At 35.3% G+C, this 10,025-nt stretch overlaps 1 protein-coding gene across 1 annotated transcript; it reads left to right on the top strand.

Moving 5' to 3' along the window:
• The first annotated feature begins 303 nt into the window (after positions 1-303).
• Positions 304-9,502, top strand: LOC127098443 (uncharacterized). Its single transcript, XM_051037042.1, has 3 exons — positions 304-1,313; positions 4,343-4,650; positions 8,938-9,502. The coding sequence occupies exons 1-3, from the start codon at positions 508-510 to the stop codon at positions 9,291-9,293; spliced, it is 1,470 nt and encodes a 489-aa protein (XP_050892999.1). The 5' UTR covers positions 304-507; the 3' UTR covers positions 9,294-9,502.
• The last annotated feature ends 523 nt before the right edge of the window (positions 9,503-10,025 follow it).

The following is a 10,025-nucleotide window of genomic DNA, read 5'->3' as shown; positions in this document are numbered from 1 at the left end:
TATATATCACTTATAAATTAATAAAATATATTATACAATTTTTTTTGTTAAATTTGTTTACAATTTTTTTTTACTAAACCATTCTGTAATATATTCTATAATTTATTTAAATTCCTTTTTAATAAAACTATAACTTCTTTATTTCAATTCCTTATTTTTTAAAAAAATAAAATTTATTTACCTTTCTTATGTCCTTCAATTTATTTTCTTCTCTTTTTACATTCATTTTAAAATAAATATATTTAAAATAAATATATTATATAAACAAATGCGCCTAAAATCTTGTTCTTACTAGTTTTTTATGTGACTGATTGCGAAACTATAAAAAAGAAACCTTTATCCTTACGCACTCGTGTCAGAAGAATCAAAACTATCTAGTGAAGTCGAATACGAGAAAAATAAAAGTTAGATTAAAGAAGGGAACAACGAAGAGCACAATCATGTTAGTTTCCGTGGGAGTTTAAGCGTCTTTGTTGTCCGGTGATCAATTCAATTCACGGCAGCAGGATGGCCGGCGGCAACAATTCCAAGCCTTCCTCTTCCTCCCACCGCAAAACCCGCTGGGAGTCCAACTCCTCCGCCGCCCCCGCCGTCACTACCAACACCAACACAAACACCAACACCAACACCAAATCTCCTTCCGATCCCAAACTCAAACACAACACCAATAATCCAAACCCTAACCCTAATCCCAGCCCCAAACTTCCAAACAATCACCCTGCCCTAATCCCCTTTCAATTTCCGGAACCCGGTCCACCTCCTCCTCCGGCCTATGGCTTCCACATGCTCGAACGGCGAACAATTATCCTCGCCGACGGCAGCGTCAGATCCTACTTCGCTCTTCCTCCTGATTACCAGGATTTCGCACCCCCGCCTCGCCCTTTAGACCGCTTCGACATGCGATTCCCTCCCCGCCCTGATTACCAGAATCCCATGGAAGCCTCCTTGGCGAAGAGGAAGTATGGGGAGGATGGTAGGGATGAGTTCGCAAGGCAAAGGGAACAGCTTTTGCGTAATGCCAATGGGTTTGCTAATAGGGTTCCTGGTGGTGAGTTTTCTGCTGGTTCCAGTGGTCCCCTTAAGCGAGATATGATGGACCCTGTTGATTTGAGACCTTCTAAGCAGTCAAGGGTTGATGGGGTTGCTAGTGCTAATAATGCTAGGCATCCACAGGTTGATCAGGAGGCTTTGAAGAAAACCTTTCTTCACTTTGTTAGGTTAATCAATGATAATCCATCGCTTAAAAAGAGTTTCTCGCAGGATGGAAAGCAAGGGCGGGTTCAGTGCGTTGCTTGTGGCAGTGGCAGTAACAGGTTTGGTAGAATATATTTCAGCTGATTATCATTGTTTCCTCTTTGTTTGTCTTTTTTTGAATTTACTCATATCTTATTATCGGGATGCAATGAGGCAATAGGCACCAAAAAATTAGAAGAAAAATGTAAAGTATGATTGTTTCATGTTAATATAGGTTAGGTTGCCTATGTATGCAACCCTAACTAACTAACAGTTGGTTTGTGGGGGAAGGAGGGAGGATTAATAAATAGAGAACCTTCATTTGGTTCAGATGATCAAAGGGGACAGGAGGGTAAATGTGGGGTAAAAATCCCTGCCCTCCATTTTTTAGGGATTTGATGGGAGGAAAAATAGCTTTAAGTTTATGAATTGTACTGCCTATTGTCTTAGCTATCTTCTTTTGTTTCAATTAAACTCTGTCCTTGCTTGTAGTTGTATCACACTTAGCAACTCACCGACACCAATGATGCTTTGGGTTTTTCCATGTTGTGCAAACTACATTCTGGAACATGTTAACATTGGTTGGAGTCTTACCTTATGCTTCTTTCTTCCCCCACCTTCCTGTAAGGCTGGCTACATTGGTAAACAACTTCAATTTTCCTTTTCTTCCACTCTCCTTCAACCAAAACAAACAATTGAATTTTATTTTCCTACTCTCTATTAAAACTTATCTGCCCCCTCTGATCCTTTGAACCTATCAGGCTTCTTGCTGCAAAAATCCTAATGTCCTATAGCTAGTTATTTTAAACATTTAAACACATTTACTCCATTTAGCATCAGAGTTTCAACTAGAAAGTGAGATGGTTGGGCTCTTGGTTTTCCTTTTATTTTTAAGTTATGATTGAGGGTCTAAAGGTATACAAATAGAAAGGCATGCGTCTCAGCCAGCAAGAATTGCTGAGTGCTGACTCCTTGTGCCTTACATCTTCTCCTTTTTGGGCATATTACCCTTGACTACCTCTTTGGCTCTAGCATACAAGACTCTAGCATACAAGGAGACACGGGAAGTATTATCTTTATGATCTTAATTCTTAAGCAATGAAACATATTTAGTGTTAGATGATGGATCTTTGTCTGTCATGTAAGCCTGTGCAGCTCAGTTGTATAGTGGATGTTGATTTTTATTTGAAAACATTACAGCTTAGCTTTATGAACACATTTGGGCATGGGTCCTATTTTTCTTTTAATTACTATTGGACAGTATCATTTCCATTTTGTTAACTGAAGTTACTCTCTAAATCTGAAATTAACAGCGTAAATAACTTAGCAAACTTGGTCTTTGAGACAGGTTATCCAATTTGGTTCCTTGTGTATATTTGACTGCATTGGATTTAGTTGGCAAACTTCATATGTCATAGTTTTGAGTATTTAGAGTTAATACTCTAAAAGTCACAATTTACTTGGTCAGCTTTGAATTTTACATTTATTGGAATCTAGTTTTTTTCTGTGCACGTGATGTTGTCTACACTGGCTAGTAAATTGTGATTAGGATATTATATGCTGTGATATACATTTGGGAAATAGTGAGTTGGTGAGCCCTTTAAGTTTATCTTCTTGTATTTTACAATGTTGATTTTTGTTGCTTATATCGAGTTGTTTACAACTTTCCATAAGTAAACATTCTTATTGAATTTGCATTTAGGCAGCTTATATATTTCTGCTCTTGATATGCTTGTTCCGTTAGAAATTGTGGGAAGTGGTATTCGCAGACTATTTGTAGTTCAGATCATGTTAGTTAGTTGGTAGTTTGAAGAATCTGGTGTATTGGGAACCTTAGTTTTTCATCAGATACACTTACAATCTTATGGTTGCCTGTCTCAGTTTATGTAACTTCTATGATCGACCATTAATGTCTGTTTGGTGACCGGCAAGTGGCAAGGCTTCGTTATTATTGTTATAATTTTTTGGAGTTATTTTGCCTTGTAACTTGACTACAGCTCCTGTGTTTATTGACACACTTCTGCGTTGTTTTTGAATGTTTGAAGTTATCGTGCTACATTGGAGCCCCCCCTTCTGCCTATTAACAGTTTGTAGCTCTTTATAGCTTGTAATATGTCAATGCTTATGTGTCATTTTATATTTTAATTCTAATGTTGATTTATGAAATGGCTGTTGCGGCCATCATTTTCCAACTTACTAATTCCTGTCTATGAAAGCTGTGTAAGCTTCCTGGTCCAAATTATGGTTTCTTCAGCCTTTTGTATAGGTTGCTCATGAGTTGGAGTGATGATTTTAGTATGTTTATTGTTGGTTATTACTTATTACGATTGAAACTGGTTTGTTATCTGTGGCAATATAAATTTAATATCGAAACATTTTGTATGTGGGTAATAGAGCTTCTTTTGATAAAGTGGGTCTCTGTTTGTTACTTAAATAGATTAGAAAACTGCACTCTATCTCTGACACTTCAATCAGAACTTTAGAACCAGGTTTACTCTAATAGGTTTTCTCTTGCTCCTCTGTACTTCCATTTTTGTCAGACTTGTAGAGTTTAGCTGTCCCTTCTCTATTGGAATTTAACTTTACAAGTTCAGTCTTATAACCCTGTTGCTGCCCTTTAAAACATTGCTTCTGAAGTTGAGTTTTGCTTTCATGTGTGACCTGTACTATTATATGCCTTTGCATATATTTGAATCCGTCTTGGTAGCAGAAAGCTGTTGCGGAATATTTTGTCCTGGTTAGAGTTATCCTTGTGTATCTCTTTAGAGAAAGGTTTATTTGTTATATTTTATGCGTATGCAAATTATGACTTTGGACTGACAATATATGGGGAAAATACGAGTCTACTTGTCATGCACTTTAAAGGTGTGTATGTAACTTTGGTAATTGTTATATTATATGTCTTCAAAAATTTATACTTCCAATGCATTTTATTACCGAACGTCGTAATGAAGCTGATTTGTAATTTGGTAGGGGTTCCCCACTTTTTCTTGAGTAATACCTTGATGTTTTTTTTATATGTAACCCTGGTTTTATGTTTTCTTTTTGTACCTACGATACGATGCACCTAAAATATATTCATCAATGAACTTCATATTCCAAATTTCAGGGTTGCTAAAGAATTTTCAGATATACATGCTCTCATTATGCATACTTACAACTCAGATAATGCTGATTTACGTGCTGATCATTTGGGATTACACAAAGCACTGTGTGTCTTAATGGGTTGGAATCACTCAACGCCTCCTGATAACTCAAAGGCGTATCAGTATCTATCTGCTGATGAAGCAGAAGCAAATCAGGATGATCTGATCATGTGGCCACCTTTGGTGATCATCCACAACACAAACACAGAAAAAAGTAGAGATGGTCGTATGGAGGGTTTGGGAAACAAATGGATGGATAATAAAATCAGAGGTATAATATGCCTCTCTATTCTTTATTATTTTCTATTATGATGTCTCTCTCTTTAAAATCTGAATAACCAGGTTAAAATCTTACTTGCATGCTTGTTGAGCCTTTTATAGTAGTTTGATAGAAACCAACTGATATTTTTGAAACACTTAGTTACCTTTCCTTGTATTTCTTTGTTAGTCAACCTATGCTTTAGGCTACATTTTATTGGAATACTCTTGTGACGTTATCTCTTTGAAGATAATGTGATGACAAGTTCAATTATATAGGATTTGTCATGAATCATAATATCAGGAACTAAAACACTAGCGGGACTTGGCATTTTAAGTGGTTGCCAATTTACACTTGTGGCAGGCTAAGATTGTCTGTGATTTCTGTTGGCATTGGTGTTTGAATTTTATTTTGGAAGTGTCTTTTCTTTTGTGAAAAATACTGATATGTAGCATTTTATGGCAGTTATCCAATGGAGGATTTATTTATCTGTCCATCTGATTTGAATTATAATTTATAACTATTGATAAGTTAAAGCATCTGTTGCTTTGTCCATCTTTTCTGTTATTAGCTAATATTATTGTTACTTTTTACTTGAGTGTTGACTAACATATTTATTCTTATCTGCTTTTTAGTCACGGGTAAACCTTTGTGATTATTCATGATGAATTATTGACAGTAACAGCTCTTGTTACCTTGAAAGTTCTTGTAGTTAATCCTTCTGGCTTACTTTTATACTACATAAAGTCACATATATATAGAGACAGAGATATGCCCACACAATGCAGGATGTATGTATGTGTAGACAGAGACACAAACATAAATCGGTAGATTGATAGAAATAGATGTGTTACATTATATGTCAGTCCCCTCTTTTATATTTCCACAGTAGGTTCTTGCTCTGGATTAGCTTGGCTATTGTATTGCGAAATTTATTTTCATCAAAAGCTAGGTCACCACTTATTTGTGTGACCTTTCATTACTTCCCTTTTATTTCTTCTTTTAGCCCATGAAGCCCGGATACTAGAAAATTGGAGACGTGTCTGTATCGGATACTGATAATTTCCTTTCATGTACCCTAGAAGTATCAAAGTTATTTATTTTAATTTTTTCCCCTAAAAATTAATGGGACACTTATCAGATGCTTCAAGGATACTCGTGGATTCGTAAGTAAAATACATGTGAGAAATTAGTGGAGATTAAAATATATTATGATTTAGACAAATTCTATAATGTGTTCTTTTTTTATCGATAGTATTATTTTTGTAATTGTGATTATATGTTAATGAAGAATGATCAATGAATCTTCTTTACAAGTACCTTCCATATAAAATTTTTGTTCACATTTTTAGGCTTTAACTTATTCTGAATTTCAAAAACTTCATGTATTCGCGTATCCGTTGTATTGCATCACGATTTGTGCAGGATTCAGCTGCTAGCACTAACTCTTTGGCCTACCTTTGGGTTTTAGGAATTTCTTTGAACTTTTTCCTTCTGTTGTAGGTTTGTTAGTCTAGGATTGAGTTGGATAAGATTTTTACATGAGCCAGGCTTGTTGTCTTTCCCTAAACATGTCCTTGTGTTGAATATGATTTAGACCATATTTGTGATCTGACTTGAATTCTTTTTATATTATTTTTAATTTCCCTTGATGGGCTTCAATGTTGTTTGCTTGGTCTACAGAGAGATGTTTTGCATAGATCTTTCCACTCAGTCTGCATAATTTCTGGAGGGTGATACTTATATGCTCCTCTGCATTTATACATGTACACTGATGACAGTATTGTTAAGAAGTGTTAATGACATGATGGAAATCTAACAGAACACCATCAGGAATTTGTGGCTTGCATATTTTACATTGAATCTTGCTTTGCAACCCACAGACTCGTGTTTTCCTACTTCCAGATATTTTTGCTTCTGTTTTCTGTTGTCTTGAATTTGATTGTGCTTTCCGTTCTCTGTCCTTTGAGAACTCTCGTGCTAGTTCTCTATCTCTTACAGACTCAAGGACGACTTCAATATCTATTTTGTTTCAAATCCTTCCCCTTTCTCTCTTATCTCGGACTCAAGGCTTCAATATCTTCATTTTATTTCAAATCCATCCCTCTTCTCTCTCATCTCAGTCTATTATCTTGTTGTCTCACTTCTACTTTCACTTGCTAGTTGCTACCTCATGACCCACCTTCAGTGGAGTTTGGCTTTGCTCCATTTATGTACCATCCATTTAGTGGATGGTCCTACACACTAGCTCTAACTACCTGTAACTAACCACCAAATTAGTTACACGGGTATGCTATGCTGTGTGTGATCAACAATAAGTATGGTTGTACTCTAACTTATCTGGTCAGTGAGTTACATAGGGTTAGGCTACTAAATGTAGTCCATTATACTTGTGTATACTCTAGTATCTCTTAACATCATTTCATGATGTTGTTCTAGCTGTTTCTTAACTATGTCCTATGAATTGAGTGTGAAATGTGAACAAACATACTTGTTCATTTAGATACAGAACTACAAACACATGTAGTTGTGCATTTATACACATGCCCATGTTGATATTTTAATGACAATAGATTGGATGGCCTGAGCTGCCTAATATTATGAGACACTTATCCATATATTTATATTGTATATGAAATCATTTTTAGTCGATGCAAAGCTATTTTGCATCGGATACTCGATTATTCATTGAGATTGAAAACGTTTTTAATTGTGCATGTGCACATTTGTTATTACCTATTCATTTATGCATGGAAGATGTGGTTGTACCTTTATGCACTTGCACCTGTTGTTCTTTTATTGGCATCTAATGTTACAATACAATCAAGAGAGTAGGTGTGCATTATTTTGCATCGTGGACTCATTTATTCATTGAGATTGAAAATGTTGAATTGCATGTGCACACTTGTTATTACCCATTCATTTATGCATAGAAGATGTGTTATTACCTTTATGCACATGCATCTGTTGTTCTTTTATTGACATCTGATGTTACAATCAAGAGAGTAGGTGTGCATTATTGTGGGTTAGTTCTTCATTAGTGTAGATCAAATCTGTACATTAACCTGGTTGAAGCTTAACCATGTTCTTATTTGCACGTAGCATTAATGATGATATTGAGGTCAGATATTTCAACTAGACTTGGAGTTTGTTTGCATTTTTTATCTAGTTGATATACTATCATTGCATCGTGCTTCAACAGGGAAAAGGGGTTGGTTTATTCTATGTGCTTTCTGGTCCAGTTTCTGGTTTTGTTTATATGAATTATGTTGTGTTTGTTGTGTGTTTTGTTACCCGAGGTCATGCAGATGGTGTGATTACCTTTGTACTCATATTTGGATTAAGCTTTTCCTGGCAGTATTAGATGTTTCTCTACCTTTTTTAATGACTGGTGTATCTATCTATCTATATATTTTCCCATATCAATGCATCCTCTCAAGTCCTCTTATTTATTACTTATTAGCTTGTTAGTTCAGCTTATTATTGTGGCTATAATTTTACTGCAAGTGCTTAGCTGATTATTTAATTTGATTACAAATACTCTAAGCAATTTTATTTACATCTACATTTGGGTTTAGTAATATTAGGTAAGATATTGATCTATTTTATCCCAAAGGGATAAATTGTATATACCGGTAGGATGGAGATTTAGATAACTTAAAATCTGTTTTATTTGAGCATCTTATATTTTCATGATATAGATGGTTTGTCTTAAGCCCCTTATCTCCTTTTTACTTCCAGCAGTTTCACTCTTATGATTTTCCTTGACAAGCATAGCATTGCGTGTGTCTTGAACGGAAGCATTTAAGGCCAATGCGGCACAATTTTGAACTATAATGTCATAAAAAATTATTCATATTGGCTTAGGGATATAGAAGAGAAAGTAGAGAAAGAGAGAACTCTGATTGCTCAAGGAAACTTGTTATTGCTTGGCGGCAATTCACTTTCTGATGAGCCCTATTTATACTCGTAGGGCTTTGGAAAACAGAAAAGTATAGAGCCATTTAAAAGCAAGTAACTGATTTCTAGTACAAGATAAGTTTGATATACTAAGGTTACTGTAGTTCATATAGCTAGAAAAATCTAGAGATATTAAGTTGCTTTGGTTTAAGGTTGTTCTAGTTCCTATTTCTTCATTTATTTGTGTTTCATATTATTCTCCATGATTCTCCATCTCAAATATATTCGGGAAGCACTTAACAAAATCTTGGATCTTTTGAATTTTGCACTCAAATGTCTCTAATAATAATAAACTTTTGACGAAGTAATTTTTCGATCTGATTTTCATACATTTTCCAGAGCTTGGATTTGTGGGTGGGAAATCAAAGGCATTATATGGAAAAGAAGGTCATTTGGGCATAACAGTGGTTAAATTTCCCGATGACAAATCAGGCTTGGAGCAGGCCACGCGGCTTGCTGAACACTTTAAGAAGGAAAATCATGGACGCAAGGATTGGACTCGTGTGCATGCCCAATCGTTAGGAAAGGATGATGAAAGCAATCCAAACCTTGTGCAGGTTGATGAGAAAAAAGGAGAGAAAAGGAAGGTCTTGTATGGCTATCTAGGAACCGCTTTTGATATTGACAAACTTGATTTTGATACAAGGAAGAAGGTAGTTATAAAGAGCCGGAGAGAATACAAACCCTCCATGTAGTTTCTGGACTATACATATGGAATAATTTATGGATTGTTCTGAGATGAAGCCTTTTCCTGTTGCATTAATAGCCTCAATTTCTGAAGATGATGAAGCTTTTTTATTATGTTGTACCGACCTTTTCGATGTATAATAGGAGGCCTGTCCAAAAAATAATGTACACTAGGAGGCAACGTTGCCAATAATATTAATTCTAATTTCCTTATTCATCTTGATTTTACCTGTTGTAGTTAACAGTAGAAATTAGGTGGAATTGTTTTCTTTACAACCTGGAACGCATTAATTTTCTTTTTTATTGAATTGGAAGTCTTGGTTACGTCTTTACTTTCCCCCTTGTTTGGTGGGGACTGTATGTGTACAATTGAACCTTATTTTCCTTTCGTGTTGCGGTGGCAGGGAATGAAAATTCTTACAAACAGTTTTCTGCCAAACCGTATCAATCAATCTCTAGGGTGTTATGAGTTTGTTCTTTGTTGATTGTTTGTAGTTAGTTAGTTTAATTTAGTTGATTGATGAAACCCTCTTCTTATCACTGATTCTTAGATTGTTAGTCATTTACTTCTATTTTTTCTCTGTTTTTTGATTTTTTGGACGTGGCATCTAGTATATAGGGTTTGGTCATATTTGTTGTTTATGAAAAGGCAAAATATATTAATTTAGTCTCATCTATCTATCACAAGGGGTAGATAAATTAGGGCTCGGTGATAAATCGACAGTGATGCTTGTTAATTG

This window comes from Lathyrus oleraceus, chromosome 6 (genome assembly GCF_024323335.1).
Source record: "Lathyrus oleraceus cultivar Zhongwan6 chromosome 6, CAAS_Psat_ZW6_1.0, whole genome shotgun sequence".
NCBI lineage: Eukaryota > Viridiplantae > Streptophyta > Magnoliopsida > Fabales > Fabaceae > Lathyrus > Lathyrus oleraceus.
Note: the sequence above shows the minus strand (reverse complement) of the source record. Positions and strands in the feature narration are given on the sequence as shown.

Excerpts from the sequence above, each read along its gene's own strand:
- LOC127098443 (XM_051037042.1), top strand. The coding sequence starts at position 508 with ATGGCCGGCGGCAACAATTCCAAGCCTTCCTCTTCCTCCCACCGCAAA. Across the intron at positions 1,314-4,342 it reads TGTGGCAGTGGCAGTAACAG|GGTTGCTAAAGAATTTTCAG; the intron begins GTTTGGTAGAAT and ends TCCAAATTTCAG. Across the intron at positions 4,651-8,937 it reads GATGGATAATAAAATCAGAG|AGCTTGGATTTGTGGGTGGG; the intron begins GTATAATATGCC and ends TACATTTTCCAG.